Here is a 20,000-nt window from a genome sequence, read left to right as displayed (position 1 = left end):
GTTGACAGAGAGGTGGATTCAGACCCTGGTCGGTGTTCTGTTGTTGTTCCAGACCCTGGTTGGTGTTCTGTTGTTGTTTCAGACCCTGGTCGGTGTTGTGTTGTTGACTCAGACCCTGGTCGGTGTTCTGTTGTTGATTCAGACCCTGGTCGGTGTTCTGTTGTTGATTCAGACCCTGGTCGGTGTTCTGTTGTTGACAGAGAGGTGGATTCAGACCCTGGTCAGTGTTCTGTTGTTGATTCAGACCCTGGTCGGTTGTTGATGGAGAGGTGGATTCAGACCCTGGTCGGTGTTCTGTTGTTGTTTCAGACCCTGGTTGGTGTTCTGTTGTTGATTCAGACCCTGGTCGGTGTTCTGTTGTTGATGGAGAGGTGGATTCAGACCCTGGTTGGTGTTCTGTTGTTGATTCAGACCCTGGTCGGTGTTCTGTTGTTGATGGAGAGGTGGATTTAGACCCTGGTCGGTGTTCTGTTGTTGATGGAGAGGTGGATTCAGACCCTGGTCGGTGTTCTGTTGTTGATTCAGACCCTGGTCGGTGTTCTGTTGTTGAGTCAGACCCTGGTCGGTGTTCTGTTGTTGATTCAGACCCTGGTCGGTGTTCTGTTGTTGATTCAGACCCTGGTCGGTGTTCTGTTGTTGATTCAGACCCTGGTCGATGTTCTGTTGTTGATTCAGACCCTGGTCGGTGTTCTGTTGTTCATTCAGACCCTGGTCGGTGTTCTGTTGTTGCAGTTGATACATTGGAGCAGCAAAGTTGATCTCTCTCCCCCTGTCTACCTCCCTCATCTCTACCCCCCCCCCCCTCCTCTACCCCCCGCTCTACCCCCACTCCCCCTCTCTACCCCCCCCTCCCCCTCTCTACCCCCCTACCCCTCCCCCCCTCCCCTCTCTCTACCCCCTCTACCCCCCCTCCCCCTACCTCCCCCTCCCTCTCTCTACCCCCCTCCCCTACCTCCCCCCTCCCCCTCTCTACCCCCCCCCTCCCTCTCTCTACCCCCCTCCCTCTCTCTACCCCCCCTCCCCCTCTCTACCTCCCCCCCCCCCTCCCTCTCTCTACCCCCCCTCCCCCTCTCAGAAGCGTGCAGCAGCTCCAGTGGCCCCTCCACAGTCCCTCTCTCAGTACCAGGATGTGGAGGACCCAGAGTATGAAGACTTCCGAGCCGAGGCCAGGCTCCAGAGAGGCAGACAGCTGGAGAGCTTCAGCAAGGCTGCAGAGGCTTACAGACAGGGACGCAGAGATGTAGCTTCCTATTATGGACAACAGGTGGGTGGGTGGGTGGGGGGGTTACAGACATCTACTGACCCAGAGTCAGGTGAGGCTCTTTATCTACTGACCCAGAGTCAGGTGAGGCTCTTTATCTACTGACCCAGAGTCAGATGGTCTCCTTTATCTACTGACCCAGAGTCAGATGAGGTCCTTTATCTACTGACCCAGAGTCAGATGGTCTCCTTTATCTACTGACCCAGAGTCAGATGAGGTCCTTATCTACTGACCCAGAGTCAGATGAGTCCCTTTATCTACTGACCCAGAGTCAGATGAGGTCCTTTATCTACTGACCCAGAGTCAGATGAGGTCCTTTATCTACTGACCCAGAGTCAGATGAGGTCCTTTATCTACTGACCCAGAGTCAGATGAGGTCCTTTATCTACTGACCCAGAGTCAGATGAGGCCCTTTATCTACTGACCCAGAGTCAGATGGTCTCCTTTATCTACTGACCCAGAGTCAGATGAGGCCCTTTATCTACTGACCCAGAGTCAGATGGACTCATTTATCTACTGACCCAGAGTCAGATGGTCTCCTTTATCTACTGACCCAGAGTCAGATGGTCTCCTGTATCTACTGACCCAGAGTCAGATGGTCTCCTTTATCTACTGACCCAGAGTCAGATGGGGTCCTTTATCTACTGACCCAGAGTCAGATGGGGGTCTTTTATCTACTGACCCAGAGTCACATGGTATCGTTTTGGCACAGTCTCCCCCCATGGTATCGTTTTGGTACAGTCTCCCCCCATGGTATCGTTTTGGTACAGTCTCCCCCCATGGTATCGTTTTGGTACAGTCCTCCCCAGTTCCCCCCATCGTTTTGGTACAGTCTCCCCCCATGGTATCGTTTTGGTACAGTCTCCCCCCATGGTATCGTTTTGGTACAGTCTCCCCCATGGTATCGTTTTGGTACAGTCTCCCCCCATGGTATCGTTTTGGTACAGTCTCCCCCCATGGTATCGTTTTGGTACAGTCTCCCCCCATGGTATCGTTTTGGTACAGTCCTCCCCAGTTCCCCCATCGTTTTGGTACAGTCCTCCCCCCATGGTATCGTTTTGGTACAGTCTCCCCCATGGTATCGTTTTGGTACAGTCTCCCCCCATGGTATCGTTTTGGTACAGGCTCCCCCCATGGTATCGTTTTGGTACAGTCTCCCCCCATGGTATCGTTTTGGTACAGTCCTCCCCAGTTCCCCCCATCGTTTTGGTACAGTCTCCCCCCATGGTATTTTTTTGGTACATCCTCCCGCCATGGTATCGTTTTGGTACAGTCTCCCCCCATGGTATCGTTTTGGTACAGTCTCCCCCCATGGTATCGTTTTGGTACAGTCCCCCCCATCGTTTTGGTACAGGCTCCCCCCATGGTATCGTTTTGGTACAGGCTCCCCCCATGGTATCGTTTTGGTACAGTCTCCCCCCATGGTATCGTTTTGGTACAGTCCCCCCCATCGTTTTGGTACAGTCTCCCCCCATGGTATCGTTTTGGTACAGTCTCCCCCCATGGTATCGTTTTGGTACAGTCCCCCCAGTCCCCCCCATCGTTTTGGTACAGTCTCCCCCATGGTATCGTTTTGGTACAGGCTCCCCCATGGTATCGTTTTGGTACAGTCTCCTCCATGGTATCGTTTTGGTCCAGTCCCCCCCATCGTTTTGGTACAGTCTCCCCCATGGTATCGTTTTGGTACAGGCTCCCCCATGGTATCGTTTTGGTACAGACTCCCCCCATGGTATCGTTTTGGTACAGTCTCCCCCCATGGTATCGTTTTGGTACAGTCCCCCCCAGGTCCCCCCATCGTTTTGGTACAGTCTCCCCCATGGTATTGTTTTGGTACAGGCTCCCCCATGGTATCGTTTTGGTACAGTCTCCCTCCATGGTATTGTTTTGGTACATTCTCCCCCCATGGTATCGTTTTGGTACAGTCCCCCCCAGGCTCCCCCATGGTATCGTTTTGGTACAGTCTCCCCCCATGGTATCGTTTTGGTACAGTCTCCCCCCATGGTATCGTTTTGGTACAGTCTCCCCCATGGTATCGTTTTGGTACAGGCTCCCCCCATGGTATCGTTTTGGTACAGTCTCCCCACATGGTATCGTTTTGGTACAGTCTCCCCCCATGGTATCGTTTTGGTACAGTCTCCCCCCATGGTATCGTTTTGGTACAGTCTCCCCCCATGGTATCGTTTTGGTACAGTCTCCCCCCATGGTATCGTTTTGGTACAGTCCCCCCCAGTTCCCCCCATCGTTTTGGTACAGTCTCCCCCATGGTATCATTTTGGTACAGGCTCCCCCATGGTATCGTTTTGGTACAGTCTCCCCCCCATGGTATCGTTTTGGTACAGTCTCCCCCATGGTATCGTTTTGGTACAGTCCCCCCCAGTTCCCCCCATCGTTTTGGTACAGTCTCCCCCATGGTATCGTTTTGGTACAGGCTCCCCCATGGTATCGTTTTGGTACAGTCTCCCTCCATGGTATTGTTTTGGTACATTCTCCCCCCATGGTATCGTTTTGGTACAGTCCCCCCCAGGCTCCCCCATGGTATCGTTTTGGTACAGTCTCCCCCCATGGTATCGTTTTGGTACAGTCTCCCCCCATGGTATCGTTTTGGTACAGCCCCCCCATGGTATCGTGACAACACTTGTCTAAAAGCTGTGTGTGTGTGTCAGGGTCATCTCCATGGTCAGAAGATGCATGAAGCCAATCACCGAGCGGCGGCCCAGATCTTTGAGCGGGTCAACTCCTCCCTGCTGCCTCAGAACGTTCTAGATCTCCACGGACTGCATGTCGACGAGGCCTTACTCCACCTGTCACAGGTGTTAGAGAGGAAGACCACAGGTACACCTAGCTAGACCTCCAGGCTGAGTGATGAAGAGGTGTTAGAGAGGAAGACCACAGGTACACCTAGCTAGACCTCCAGGCTGCGTGATGAAGAGTTGTTAGAGAGGAAGACCACATGTACACCTAGCTAGACCTCCAGGCTGCGTGATGAAGAGGTGTTAGAGAGGAAGACCACATGTACACCTAGCTAGACCTCCAGGCTGCGTGATGAAGAGGTGTTAGAGAGGAAGACCACAGGTACACCTAGCTAGACCTCCAGGCTGCGTGATGAAGAGGAGTTAGAGAGGAAGACCACAGGTACACCTAGCTAGACCTCCAGGCTGCGTGATGAAGAGGAGTTAGAGAGGAAGACCACAGGTACACCTAGATAGACCTCCAGGCTGCGTGATGAAGAGGAGTTAGAGAGGAAGACCACAGAGAGTTTTGTTCCCTAAACGTGACCACATGTTCTCCTCCTTTCCCTGTGTGTGTGCGTGTGTGTGCGTGTGTGTGCGTGTGTGTGCGTGTGTGTGTGTATAGAGTGTCAGCAGGGTGTGTGTAGGTCTCAGTTGTCAGTTATAACAGGAAGAGGGAACCACAGCCAGGGAGGAGTGGCTCGTATCCGCCCTGCTGTCATAGACTACCTCAACACACTGGGCTACAGGTACACACATAGGGCTACAGGTACCTCAACACACTGGGCTACAGGTACGCACATAGGGTAACAGGTACACACATAGGGCTACAGGTACCTCAACACACTGGGCTACAGGTACCTCAACACACTGGGCTACAGGTACACACATAGGGCTACAGGTACCTCAACACACTGGGCTACAGGTACCTCAACACACTGGGCTACAGGTACACACACAGGGCTACAGGTACCTCAACACACAGGGCTACAGGTACACACATAGGGCTACAGGTACACACATAGGGCTACAGGTACCTCAACACACAGGGCTACAGGTACACACATAGGGCTACAGGTACACACATAGGGCTACAGGTACCTCAACACACTGGGCTACAGGTACCTCAACCACACTGGGCAACAGGTACACACATAGGGCTACAGGTACCTCAACACACTGGGCTACAGGTACACACATAGGGCTACAGGTACCTCAACACATTGGGCTACAGGTACACACATAGGGCTACAGGTACCTCAACACACTGGGCTACAGGTACCTCAACACACTGGGCTACAGGTACACACACTGGGCTACAGGTACCTCAACACACTGGGCTACAGGTACACACACCACACTGGGCTACAGGTACACACACACACAACACACACACACACTGGGCTACAGGTACACACACACACACACACACTGGGCTACAGGTACACACACACACACACACACACACACACACACACTGGGCTACAGGTACACACACACACACTGGGCTAAGGTACACACACACTGGGCTACAGGTACCTCAACACACTGGGCTACAGGTACACACACTGGGCTACAGGTACACACACACACACACACACACACTGGGCTACAGGTACAACACACTGGGCTACAGGTACCTCAACACACTGGGCTACAGGTACACACACTGGGCTACAGGTACCACACACACACACACACACACACATGGGCTACAGTACCTCAACACTCTGGGCTACAGGTACCTCAACACACTGGGCTACAGGGTACCTCAACACACTGGGCTACAGGTACCTCAACACACTGGGCTACAGGTACCTCAACACATGGGCTACAGGTACACACAACACATAGGGCTACAGGTACCTCAACACACTGGGCTACAGGTACCCAACACACTGGGCTACAGGTACCTCAACACACTGGGCTACAGGTACCTCAACACACGGGGCTACAGGTACCTCAACACACTGGGCTACAGGTACCTCAACACACTGGCTACCAGGACTACAGGTACCTCAACACACTGGGCTACAGGTACCCCAACACACTGGGCTACAGGTACCTCAACACACGGGGCTACAGTTACCTCAACACACTGGGCTACAGGTACACACACATAGGGCTACAGGTACCTCAACACACTGGGCTACAGGTACCTCAACACACTGGGATACAGGTACCTCAACACACAGGGCTACAATTACCTCAACACACAGGGCTACAGGTACACACACACAGGGCTACAGGTACGTCAACACACTGGGCTACAGGTACACAACACATAGGGCTACAGGTACCTCAACACACTGGGCTACAGGTACCTCAACACACTGGGCTACAAGTACCTCAACACACTGGGCTACAGGTACCTCAACACACATAGGGCTACAGGTACCTCAACCACACTGGGTTACAGGTACTCAACACACTGGGTTACAGGTACCTCAACACACTGGGCTACAGGTACCTCAACACACTGGGCTACAGGTACCTCAACCCACTGGGCTACAGGTACCTCAACACACTGGGCTACAGGTACACACACACAGGGCTACAGGTACCTCAACACACTGGGCTACAGGTACCTCAACACACGGGGCTACAGTTACCTCAACACACTGGGCTACAGGTACCTCAACACACGGGGGCTACAGTTACCTCAACACACTGGGCTACAGGTACACACACATAGGGCTACAGGTACCTCAACACACTGGGCTACAGGTACCTCAACACACTGGGATACAGGTACCTCAACACACAGGGCTACAATTACCTCAACACACAGGGCTACAGGTACACACACACAGGGCTACAGGTACGTCAACACACTGGGCTACAGGTACACACACACATAGGGCTACAGGTACCTCAACACACTGGGCTACAGGTACCTCAACACACTGGGCTACAAGTACCTCAACACACTGGGCTACAGGTACCTCAACACACATAGGGCTACAGGTACCTCAACACACTGGGTTACAGGTACCTCAACACACTGGGCTACAGGTACCTCAACACACTGGGCTACAGGTACCTCAACACACTGGGCTACAGGTACCTCAACACACTGGGATACAGGTACCTCAACACACTGGGCTACAGGTACACACACACAGGGCTACAGGTACCTCAACACACTGGGCTACAGGTACCTCAACACACTGGGCTACAGGTACCTCAACACACAATCATTATGTCAATACTAGGTAACGCGACACACTCACCCTCTCTCCCCCTCTTTTTCTACCCCCCCCCCCCTCTCTCTCTCTCTCCCCAGGTTTACTGAGCCTAAGCCAGGTCTGTTGTTGGTGTGTCTGAACTGAGATGAAGCTGTCATGTGACTGACTGTCCTTATCAAGACACTACTGTCTCCTCCCCCCTCTCCCCTGGAATCTACCTCTACCACTTCCTCTCTCACATACACAAAAAACACACCCTCCTCTCTGTCTCTCTCTCTGTTTCTGTCTCTCTGTTTCTGTCTCTCTCTCTCTCTGTGTGTCTCCCTCTTTCTTTCTCCCTCTCTTTCTTTCTCTCTCTCTCTCTCTCTCTCTCTCTCTGTCTCTCTTTCTCTCTCTCTCTCTCTCTCTCTCTGTGTCTCTCTGTCTCTGTGTCTCTCTCTCTCTCTGTTTCTGTCTCTCTGTTTCTGTCTCTCTCTCTCTCTCTGTCTCTCTGTCTCTCTTTCTCTCTCTCTCTCTCTCTCTCTCTCTGTCTGTCTCTCCCTGTCTCTAACAATTATTTTAACAGCTGCCGAAGAAATTGTCTTAATCTATTTTTATGTCTTCACTGTTGCCATGTTTGTACAATATTTGTGTTTTTGTATGAAACTTTATCAGGATTTACAAACAATGACGGAGCAAGAGTTCATTTTAAATTATATTAAATGTAGATTCTTAGATTTTATAAAACCATCTAAGTGTATATCATTTATCTTAACATGATGTTTCTGTAATGGTCAATGTGTGGGGTTATTTACATTTTAAGAGAAGTTATATCATTTTATATCATTTTAAGAGAAGATATCTGGCCGTTTATACATTAGATCAGAAGTGATAACCGGGCCGTTTATACATTAGATCAGAAGTGATAACCGGGCCGTTTATACATTTGATCAGAAGTGATATCTGGGCTGTTTATACATTTGATCAGAAGTGATAACCGGGCCGTTTATACATTTGATCAGAAGTGATATCTGGGCTGTTTATACATTTGATCAGAAGTGATAACCGGGCCGTTTATACATTAGATCAGAAGTGATAACCGGGCCGTTTATACATTAGATCAGAAGTGATATCTGGGCTGTTTATACATTAGATCAGAAGTGATAACCGGGCCGTTTATACATTTGATCAGAAGTGATATCTGGCTCGTTTATACATTTGATCAGAAGTGATATCTGGCTCGTTTATACATTAGATCAGAAGTGATAACCGGGCCGTTTATACATTAGATCAGAAGTGATATCTGGCTCGTTTATACATTAGATCAGAAGTGATAACCGGGCCGTTTATAAATTAGATCAGAAGTGATATCTGGCTCGTTTATACATTAGATCAGAAGTGATAACTGGCCCGTTTATACATTAGATCAGAAGTGATATCTGGGCCGTTTATACATTAGATCAGAAGTGATAACCGGGCCGTTTATACATTAGATCAGAAGTGATATCTGGCTCGTTTATACATTAGATCAGAAGTGATAACCGGGCCGTTTATACATTTGATCAGAAGTGATATCTGGCTCGTTTATACATTTGATCAGAAGTGATATCTGGGCCGTTTATACATTAGATCAGAAGTGATAACCGGGCCGTTTATACATTTGATCAGAAGTGATATCTGGCTCGTTTATACATTTGATCAGAAGTGATAACCGGGCCGTTTATACATTAGATCAGAAGTGATATCTGGCTCGTTTATACATTAGATCAGAAGTGATAACCGGGCCGTTTATACATTAGATCAGAAGTGATATCTGGCTCGTTTATACATTAGATCAGAAGTGATAACTGGCCCGTTTATACATTAGATCAGAAGTGATATCTGGGCCGTTTATACATTAGATCAGAAGTGATAACCGGCCCGTTTATACATTAGATCAGAAGTGATATCTGGCTCGTTTATACATTAGATCAGAAGTGATAACCGGGCCGTTTATACATTTGATCAGAAGTGATATCTGCCTCGTTTATACATTTGATCAGAAGTGATATCTGGCTCGTTTATACATTAGATCAGAAGTGATAACCGGGCCGTTTATACATTAGATCAGAAGTGATATCTGGGCCGTTTATACATTTGATCAGAAGTGATATCTGGCTCGTTTATACATTAGATCAGAAGTGATATCTGGGCCGTTGATACATTAGATCAGAAGTGATAACCGGGCCGTTGATACATTTGATCAGAAGTGATAACCGGGCCGTTTATACATTAGATCAGAAGTGATAACCGGGCCGTTTATACATTAGATCAGAAGTGATAACCGGGCCGTTTATACATTAGATCAGAAGTGATAACCGGGCCGTTTATACATTAGATCAGAAGTGATAACCGGGCCGTTTATACATTAGATCGAAGAGTATTGACAGTGTTGACATAAACAGTGTTTGGTTTTGTTCTACTTTATGGCTGTCCCAAATGGCCCCCTATTCTCTGTATAGGGAATCCAAATGGCCCTCTATTCTCTGTATAGGGAATCCAAATGGCCCTCTATTCTCTATATAGGGAATCCAAATGGCCCTCTATTCTCCATATAGGGAATCCAAATGGCCCTCTATTCTCTATATAGGGAATCCAAATGGCCCTCTATTCTCTATATAGGGAATCCAAATGGCCCTCTATTCTCTATATAGGGAATCCTAAAGGGTTTAGGGACTACCTCCTAAAGGGTTTAGGGACTACCTCCTAAAGGGTTAGGGACTGACTCCTAAAGGGTTAGGGACAGACTCCTAAAGGGTTAGGGGTTAGGGACTGACTCCTAAAGGGTTAGGGGTTAGGGACTGACTCCTAAAGGGTTAGGGACTGACTTCTAAAGGGTTAGGGACTGACTCCTAAAGGGTTAGGGACTGACTCCTAAAGGGTTAGGGGTTAGGGACTGACTCCTAAAGGGTTAGGGACTGACTCCTAAAGGGTTAGGTTTAGGGACTGACTCCTAAAGGGTTAGGGACTGACTTCTAAAGGTTTAGGGACTGACTCATAAAGGGTTAGGGGTTAGGGACTGACTCCTAAAGGGTTAGGGACTGACTCCTAAAGGGTTAGGGGACTGACTCCTAAAGGGTTAGGGGACTGACTCCTAAAGGGTTAGGGACTGACTCCTAAAGGGTTAGGGGTTAGGGACTGACTTCTAAAGGTTTAGGGACTGACTCCTAAAGGGTTAGGGACTGACTCCTAAAGGGTTAGGGGTTAGGGACTGACTCCTAAAGGGTTAGGTTTAGGGACTGACTCCTAAAGGGTTAGGGGTTAGGGACTGACTCCTAAAGGGTTAGGAGACTGACTCCTAAAGGGTTAGGGGTTAGGGACTGACTCCTAAAGGGTTAGGGACTGACTTCTAAAGGTTTAGGGACTGACTCCTAAAGGGTTAGGGACTGACCCCTAAAGGGTTAGGTTTAGGGACTGACTCCTAAAGGGTTAGGTTTAGGGACTGACTCCTAATGGGTTAGGTTTAGGGACTGACTCCTAATGGGTTAGGTTTAGGGACTGACTCCTAAAGGGTTAGGGGTTAGGGACTGACTCCTAAAGGGTTAGGGACTGACTCCTAAAGGGTTAGGTTTAGGGACTGACTCCTAATGGGTTAGGGACTGACTCCTAATGGGTTAGGTTTAGGGACTGACTCCTAATGGGTTAGGTTTAGGGACTGACTCCTAAAGGGTTAGGTTTAGGGACTGACTCCTAATGGGTTAGGGACTGACTCCTAATGGGTTAGGTTTAGGGACTGACTCCTAATGGGTTAGGTTTAGGGACTGACTCCTAATGGGTTAGGTTTAGGGACTGACTCCTAATGGGTTAGGGACTGACTCCTAATGGGTTAGGTTTAGGGACTGACTCCTAATGGTTTAGGGACTGACTCCTAATGGGTTAGGGACTGACTCCTAAAGGGTTAGGTTTAGGGACTGATTCCTAAAGGTTTAGGGACTGACTCCTAATGGGTTAGGTTTAGGGACTGACTCCTAATGGGTTAGGGACTGACTCCTAATGGGTTAGGTTTAGGGACTGACTCCTAATGGGTTAGGTTTAGGGACTGATTCCTAAAGGTTTAGGGACTGATTCCTAAAGGGTTAGGGACTGACTCCTAATGGGTTAGGGACTGACTCCTAATGGGTTAGGTTTAGGGACTGACTCCTAATGGGTTAGGTTTAGGGACTGACTCCTAATGGGTTAGGTTTAGGGACTGATTCCTAAAGGTTTAGGGACTGATTCCTAAAGGAAAGGGTATATTTTTATTTTCATAATTGTTGATCATTTTCTTATGTATTATTTTTTTACAAATTATATTTCAATAAAAATATTGTCTGTTGGCTTTTGGAACATAATCAAATCAAGTCTGCCACAGTGTGTGTGTGTGTTTAGTTGGTTGGCAACCAGTCTTCATGTGGTGTTGTGTTGTCTCTCCTTGTTGTGGTGAGTGTTTTTTCCCTATATTTATATTGTATTTCTATTTTTAATCCCATGGCCCCGTCCCGCAGGAGGCCGTTTGTTTTTGGTAGGCCGTCATTGTAAATAATAATTTATTCATAACTGACTTATTTCCTAGTTAAATAAAGGTGAAATTAGTTAATGAATAAAAGCAGGTGCTAGTGTGGCAGCATCCGTTCATCTGCTCCGTCCCCTCATCCCCCTTTAACGCTCTCGTCTCGTGGTGTATCCCCCATACCCGCGTGGGAAGGAACGGTTCATCTGACTCACGGGCTGCGTTCAGTACATTGTTACGTTCTGGAACGTGTTGTTGAACGGAAACGGTGCTGTACTGAACGACCAGTTGGAAAAACTGTGATGTTGTGGTTTTGGGGGGGAACGCGGTCAGCATGGCCACTGCCGTTGAAACACGTCACTCATTGCTTGAAGCCACACCCACCGAACGGAGAGCAAACGTCCCGTTCGAGTACGTTTTGTGGAAACGTGTCCTACAGTACAAATTGTTGCGGAACGTAGCAAACGTTCAAGAGAACTGAACGGCACCCTACGGTGTCGGTAATTTCTCACTACTTTCCTTTCGATAAACATGACGCACAATTATTCGTTCCATAACAAGTCGACTCATAGTCATGACGGATAACCTTTTAACAAAATAGTTAATATGCCCGTTATACGTCCACAGAGAATGATAGGGTCCTTTTGTCAATGAAACATATCCTAACCAGAGGATGCATTGGAAAATATCTTGGTATTGATTAACTTTCGAGGTTTTATTTCACGTGTCCTCCAACTCCTGTCTTGTCGTTATGAGGCCACACGCCACGTTACATATATAAACACATGAACCCCAAGCTACTGCGTAAAGTCTGTCGTTATGAGGCCACACGCCACGTTTCATATATAACACATGAACCCCAAGCTACTGCGTAAAGTCTGTCGTTATGAGGCCACACGCCACGTTTCATATATAAACACATGAACCCCAAGCTACTGCGTAAAGTCTGTCGTTATGAGGCCACACGCCACGTTTCATATATAAACACATGAACCCCAAGCTACTGCGTAAAGTCTGTCGTTATGAGGCCACACGCCACGTTTCATTTATAAACACATGAACCCCAAGCTACTGCGTAAAGTCTGTCGTTATGAGGCCACACGCCACGTTTCATATATAAACACATGAACCCCAAGCTACTGCGTAAAGTCTGTCGTTATGAGGCCACACGCCACGTTTCATATATAAACACATGAACCCCAAGCTACTGCGTAAAGTCTATCGTTATGAGGCCACACGCCACGTTTCATTTATAAACACATGAACCCCAAGCTACTGCGTAAAGTCTGTCGTTATGAGGCCACACTCCACGTTTCATATATAAACACATTAACCCCAAGCTACTGCGTAAAGTTGTCTATCTAAGCGATCAAAAACAACAGCTGCTTCGTGAGTTACAGAGACGCTGAAATACTAAGAACAGAAACGAAACGGCATCAACACACCTCCACACTCAACAAACGGATGCTGTTAGTGAGATGAGAGAGAGAGAGAGCGCATCTCATTTCGCTCTCCGTTTTTTATACCGATAGTAGTAAGCTGTGTAAGTGACGCATATAAACGTGTATAAGTAGTTCTGTGCATATATAATAATTAGGCTATTTACTTTCGCTTTAAGCAGTATTTATAAAGTAGCCTAATGTATATACCGTTAAAAAAAGGTACTTTTTTACCGAGGCACCAAACCGTCTCCGAGTCCCTAAAAAATGCTTTGAGCTGTTGCGCAACATCCGCCCGTTGCCATCATGAAGACAGGCTGCGAGGTCGACGTCTGACAACACGGTGAGTTATCTTTTGTTCTATTCCTCTGTCTATGACAAATAACAAAGGTTGTTTTTTTCATGTCTTTTGTTTTAATCCAGAATGCCTAATTTAATATGAGCCTACTAAATACATTACTAATGTATTGGAGAGTCACAGAATAATTTGGCATTTCATATTCATTGTTTAAACCAATAGTCCTACACAAAAATGTTATTATCCAATTATAACTATTTGTATCTCAATAAAATGATAAACGACACACATTAATCCCTTACATTTGGTTTCACATAAATAGGCTATATTTGAATGGCTAAAGTTGAGTTTAGTAGGCCTCTGCTCTATGCTTCTAGACTGTCGTGATGTGGGGGGGTAAAGTAGGTGAAAACAAAATGTCAGTTATGGCAGGGTGAAGGAACAGAGCTTTTCAACTCTTCCTGGGGGTAGATGATGAAGGAACAGAGCTTTTCAACTCTTCCTGTGGGTAGATGGTGAAGGATCAGAGCTTTTCAACTCTTCCTGGGGGTAGATGATGAAGGAACAGAGCTTTTCAACTCTTCCTGGGGTTAGATGATGAAGGAACAGAGCTTTTCAACTCTTCCTGGGGGTAGATGATGTTTGAATAACCCTTAACTCTCTAATCTAGTGTCTTTATAAAGTCATGGTGAATGGTGTCCATCTTTTAATCAAAACACGGGCATTTCTCAATGTCAGTAACAATACCGGTATATCCTTTATACGCCGTAATAGAGGATCAGTTGGGTTCACGACAAAACACACCTTCAGTCTGTTGTGGTCTGCATTTGGCTCCTGGGGGGCTGCCATTGCTGTGTAGGGGGAGGAGTCAGGAGTCTAGTTAGGAGTCTAGTTAGTAGTCAGGAGTCTAGTTAGGAGTCAGTTGCCTAGTTAGGAGTCTAGTCAGTCAGTAGTCTAGTTAGTCAGTAGGTCTAGTTAGTAGTCAGTAGGTCTAGTTAGTAGTCAGTAGTCTGGTTAGTAGTCAGGAGTCTAATTAGTAGTCTGGAGTCTAATTAGTAGTCTGGAGTCTAGTTAGTAGTCTGGAGTCTAGTTAGGAGTCAGGAGTCTAGTTAGTAGTCTGTAGTCTAGTTAGGAGTCAGTAGCCTAGTAAGGAGTCTAGTCAGTCAGTAGTCTAGTTAGTCAGTAGGTCTAGTTAGTAGTCAGTAGGTCTAGTTAGTAGTCAGTAGGTCTAGTTAGTAGTCAGTAGTCTAGTCAATGATCTAGTTAGTAGTCTAGTTAGTATTCAGTAATCTAGTCAATGATGTAGTCTAGTTAGTAGTCAGTAATCTAGTCAGTAGTCTAGTTAGTAGTCAGTAATCTAGTCAGTAGTCTAGTTAGTAGTCAATAGTCTAGTCAATGATCTAGTCAATGATCTAGTCAGTAATCTAGTCAGTAGTCTAGTTAGTAGTCAATAGTCTAGTCAATGATCTAGTCAGTAGTCTAGTCAATAATCTAGTCAGTAGTCTAGTCTAGTTAGTAGTCAGTAGTCTAGTTTGTAGTCAGTAGTCTAGTTAGTAGTCAGTAGTCTCGTTTGTAGTCAGTAGTCTAGTTTGTAGTCTAGTCTAGTTAGTAGTCAGTAGTCTAGTCTAGTTCATAGTCAGTAGTCTAGTTAGTCATTATACAACGGGTGGGTCTAATCCTAGATGCTGATTGGTTAAACCCCGCATTCCAGCCGTTGTCTATTCCACAAAGTACCACCAGCTAAATCTAAGAAGTCAAAATGCCTATTTACTCCATTCCATCTGACTGCGCAATCAACTGTTTCATCAGCCCAGCCAGGCAATTTATAAAAAGCATCTAGACATTATATGGCATTTCTTTTAGTCTAACATTTAGTTTTGAACAGCGGTGATTTTATAAACCTTGCTGTTTGTCTCTCTGACATTTGCAACATTGTTTCAATATTCAAATTCCCTCTCCAGCTGTCGCATAGTAATGAACGAGTCGGGATGAGATGGGCGGGCAGCGTTTCACAGCCAGTCGAAATCATGAATCAGCATAATTTTTTTAAATGGAGATATACAAAGAACTATCAATAGAAGACAGGTAAAACGAAGTGATTGTGTTCGATGTGATGTTGGCTACTGTAGCTCCTCTGAACGACCGTGTCCTGACGAGCAGGCACATTTTCTACGCCAGGTGAAACCGGGCCTCGTTAGCTCATTGTTTACGGATGTTTTCACGTAAATGTCACTGGGAAACGGCTTAAACTAATGCAAATGGAGCTACTGTTGTTCTTCTGGCTGCACTGTTTGACCTGACTGTCAATTAGCTGTAGTTGGCTAGCAAGCAAAGGATTAGAATGACTGTAAATTAGCTGTAGTTGGCTAGCAAGCAAAGGATTAGAATGACTGTAAATTAGCTGTAGTTGGCTAGCAAGCAAAGGATTAGAATGACTGTAAATTAGCTGTAGTTGGCTAGCAAGCAAAGGATTAGAATGACTGTAAATTAGCTGTAGTTGGCTAGCAAGCAAAGGATTAGAATGACTGTAAATTAGCTGTAGTTGGCTAGCAAGCAAAGGATTAGAATGACTGTAAATTAGCTGTAGTTGGCTAGCAAGCAAAGGATTAGAATGACTGTAAATTAGCTGTAGTTGGCTAGCAAGCAAAGGATTAGAATGACTGTAAATTAGCTGTAGTTGGCTAGCAAGCAAAGGATTAGAATGACTGTCAATTAGCTGTAGTTGGCTAGCAAGCAAAGGATTAGAATGACTGTAAATTAGCTGTAGTTGGCTAGCAAGCAAAGGATTAGAATGACTGTAAATTAGCTGTAGTTGGCTAGCAAGCAAAGGATTAGAATGACTGTAAATTAGCTGTAGTTGGCTAGCAAGCAAAGGATTAGAATGACTGTAAATTAGCTGTAGTTGGCTAGCTAGCAAGTCATGGATAAGAACGTTGCCAGCCAGTATGGCAATGGAACATTTAGACTGAACGACTGGGTCGGGTCCATAGATACAGAACAACAAGACTGAACGACTGGGTTGGGTCCATAGATACAGAACATAAAGACTGAACGACTGGGTCGCGTCCATAGATACAGAACAACAAGACTGAACGACTGGGTCGCGTCCGTAGATACAGAACAACAAGACTGAACGACTGGGTCGGGTCCATAGATACAGAACATAAAGACTGAACGACTGGGTCGCGTCCATAGATACAGAACAACAAGACTGAACGACTGGGTCGCGTCCGTAGATACAGAACAACAAGACTGAACGACTGGGTCTGGTCCATAGATACAGAACAACAAGACTGAACGACTGGGTCTGGTCCATAGATACAGAACATTCGATTGGCACGGTTTTGCCGGTGTGAATATTTCCTCCATAAACAATCTCCAGCTCACTCCCTCTTCTCTGGCGTTAATCACTGTAGGAGTTAATAACCAAATCTATGGGTCGGCTCTGTCCCACTCCCTCTTCTCTGGCGTTAATCACTGTAGGAGTTAATAACCAAATCTATGGGTCGGCTCTGTCCTCCCTCCCTCACACATGACTGGGTCACGACGGAGAGGAGAAGGTACATGCTCACATTTCGGGCCAGCTTTTCTCTGTAAATTTAAATGTCAATCAATCACTTATTTTTATTTTAAATAGCCCTTCTTTTACATCAGCAGCTTGTCACAGTGTATGACATATGTGCAGCCTAAAAAAAAGAAGCTGAATCTGATGTGTTTTAGTGCTGGGCTGGAACGAAAACCTGCACAATTAGTAGCTCTACTTTATTAGAGGTGTGTGTGTAGAGAGAGAGAGGTGTGTGTGTAGAGAGAGAGAGGTGTGTGTGTGTAGAGAGTGAGAGATGTGTGTGTAGAGAGAGAGAGGTGTGTGTGTAGAGAGAGAGAGGTGTGTGTGTAGAGAGAGAGAGGTGTGTGTGTGTAGAGAGTGAGAGGTGTGTGTGTAGAGAGAGAGAGGTGTGTGTGTAGAGAGAGAGAGGTGTGTGTGTAGAGAGAGAGAGGTGTGTGTGTAGAGAGAGAGAGGTGTGTGTAGAGAGAGAGGTGTGTTTAGAGAGAGACTGGAGCAGTAGAGCCAGTAAACTCTGTGGTGAGAGAGACACATGCAGTTAACATCATGACTCCACACACCAGGTGACCACAACCCCCTGATCCTAACCCTCCTCTACTTCAGGACTACAACGTCTCCCTAAAGAATACAACCCCCACAGAGAGTATCACAGAGAAGGTGACCACAACCCCCTGATCCTAACCCTCCTCTACTTCAGGACTACAACGTCTCCCTAAAGAACTACAACCCCCACAGAGAGTATCACAGAGAAGGTGACCACAACCCCCTGATCCTAACCCTCCTCTACTTCAGGACTACAACGTCTCCCTAAAGAACTACAACCCCCACAGAGAGTATCACAGAGAAGGTGACAACCATCACTATGGACGTCACAACCCCCTGATCTCAACCCTCCTCTGCTTCAGGACTACAACTCAACGTCTCCCTAAAGGACTACAACCCCCAGGGTTCCGAGCGGAGCAGACATGAACGCGGAGACCCAGGTGAAGTGTGTGCTGGTGGGGGACAGTGCTGTCGGGAAGACGGCCCTCCTGGTTCGCTTCACCTCAGAGACCTTCCCTGAGTGCTACAAACCAACTGTGTATGAGAACACTGGAGTGGAGGTCTTCATGGACGGGGCTCCGGTAGGAATAATACATTAACCTACTACAATAATACCCTTTACATCATTTACCTACTACAATAATACCCTTTACATCCTTTACCTACTACAATAATACCCTTTACATCCTTTACCTACTACAATAATACCCTTTACATCATTAACCTACTACAATAATACCCTTTACATCCTTTACCTACTACAATAATACCCTTTACATCATTTACCTACTACAATAATACCCTTTACATCATTTACCTACTACAATAATACCCTTTACATCAGGGCTGTTCAACTGGCGGCCCACGGACCAGATCCGGCCTGTTTATTCATTTAGACTGGTCCTTATGAGCGTTAACGAAAGATCTGCCAGAAAATCCCCCGTTCAGCGCCAAGCAATATGGTGATTGTCTGTCGTGTTGGTTGTTAGTGGTTTTCTAGATCTTATTTAGTAGTAGTTGATTATCTATTTTCTTCATATGAATTTGGTTTTCCAGAGTGAAATGGTTTCTAGATCTTATTTAGTAGTAGTTGATTATCTATATTGTGATTGTCTGTCGTGTTGGTTGTTAGTGGTTTCTAGATCTCATTTAGTAGTAGTTGATTATCTATATGGTGATTGTCTGCTCGTGTTGGGTTTGTTAGTGGTTTCTAGATCTCATTTAGTAGTAAGTTGATTATCTATACGGTGATTGTCCTGTCGTGTTGGTTGTTAGTGGTTTCTAGATCTCATTTAGTAGTAGTTGATTATCTATACGGTGATTGTCTGTCGTGTTGGTTGTTAGTGGTTTCTAGATCTGAGAGTGAATGGTTTTTAGAACATAAAACATGGGACTCGTTAGAGACGGGGACAAAACGACCTCATGGCTGAAAAGGGAAAGGAATTCAAAGGATTGTTTTGTATTTCGTTTATATATATATACATCATTTGTATTTATTGTAAATAGAATTGAATTATTATTTAAGAATGGGTTTCTTAAATATATATATATATATTTTTTAACCTTTTTATTTAACTAGGCAAGTCATTTAAGAACAAATTCTTATTTTCAATGACGGCCTAGGAACAGGGGTAACTGGTTAGGAACAGTGGGTTAACTGGTCTAGGAACAGTGGGTTAACTGGTCTAGGAACAGTGGGTTAACTGGTCTAGGAACAGTGGGGTAAACTGGTCTAGAACAGTGGGGTACTGCCTTGTTCAGGGGAACAGTGGGTTAAATGGTCTAGGAACAGTGGGTTTAACTGGTCTAGGAACATGGGTTAACTGGTTCTAGGAACAGTGGGTTAACTGGTCTAGGAACAGTGGGTTAACTGGGTCTAGGAAACAGTGGGTTAACTGGTCTAGGAACAGTGGATTAACTGGTCTAGGAACAGGGGGTTAAACTGCCTTGTTCAGGGGAACAGTGGGGGGTAACTGATCTAGGAACAGTGGGTAACTGGTCTAGGAACAGTGGGTTAACTGGTCTAGGAACAGTGGGTTAATGGTCTAGGAACAGGGGTTAACTGGTCTAGGGAACAGTGGGGGTTAACTGTTTCTAGGAACAGTGGGTAACTGGTCTAGGAAAAAACAGGAGTGGGTTTTAACTGGTCTAGGAACAGTGGGTTAAATGGTATAGGAACAGTGGGTAACTGCCTTGTTCAGGGGAACAGTGGGTTAAACTGGTCTAGGAACAGTGGGTTAACTGGTCTAGGAACAGTGGGTTAACTGGTCTAGGAACAGTGGGTTACTGGTTAGGAACAGTGGGGTTAACTGGTTAGGAAAGTGGGTTAACTGGTCTAGGAACAGTGGGTTTACTGTCTAGGAACAGTGGGTTAACTGGTCTAGGAACAGTGGGTTTAACTGGTCTAGGAAAGTGGGTTAACTGGTCTAGGAACAGTGGGTTAACTGGTCTAGGAACAGTGGGTTAACTGCCT

At 46.2% G+C, this 20,000-nt stretch overlaps 1 protein-coding gene across 1 annotated transcript in view; it reads left to right on the top strand.

Moving 5' to 3' along the window:
- LOC109887436 (NEDD4-binding protein 2) overlaps window positions 1-11,521 on the top strand; it is a 29,359-nt gene extending 17,838 nt beyond the window's left edge. Inside the window, 5 exon segments of the mRNA XM_031819197.1 lie at window positions 1,076-1,264; window positions 3,925-4,093; window positions 4,616-4,739; window positions 7,277-10,657; window positions 11,121-11,521. Of these exon segments, the coding sequence (XP_031675057.1) occupies window positions 1,076-1,264; window positions 3,925-4,093; window positions 4,616-4,739; window positions 7,277-7,322 (528 nt within the window). The 3' untranslated portion in view covers window positions 7,323-10,657; window positions 11,121-11,521.
- Window positions 11,522-20,000: the final 8,479 nt, after the last annotated feature.

The sequence above is a fragment of the Oncorhynchus kisutch genome, unplaced genomic scaffold, assembly GCF_002021735.2.
Source record: "Oncorhynchus kisutch isolate 150728-3 unplaced genomic scaffold, Okis_V2 scaffold1947, whole genome shotgun sequence".
Lineage (NCBI taxonomy): Eukaryota > Metazoa > Chordata > Actinopteri > Salmoniformes > Salmonidae > Oncorhynchus > Oncorhynchus kisutch.
Note: the sequence above shows the minus strand (reverse complement) of the source record. Positions and strands in the feature narration are given on the sequence as shown.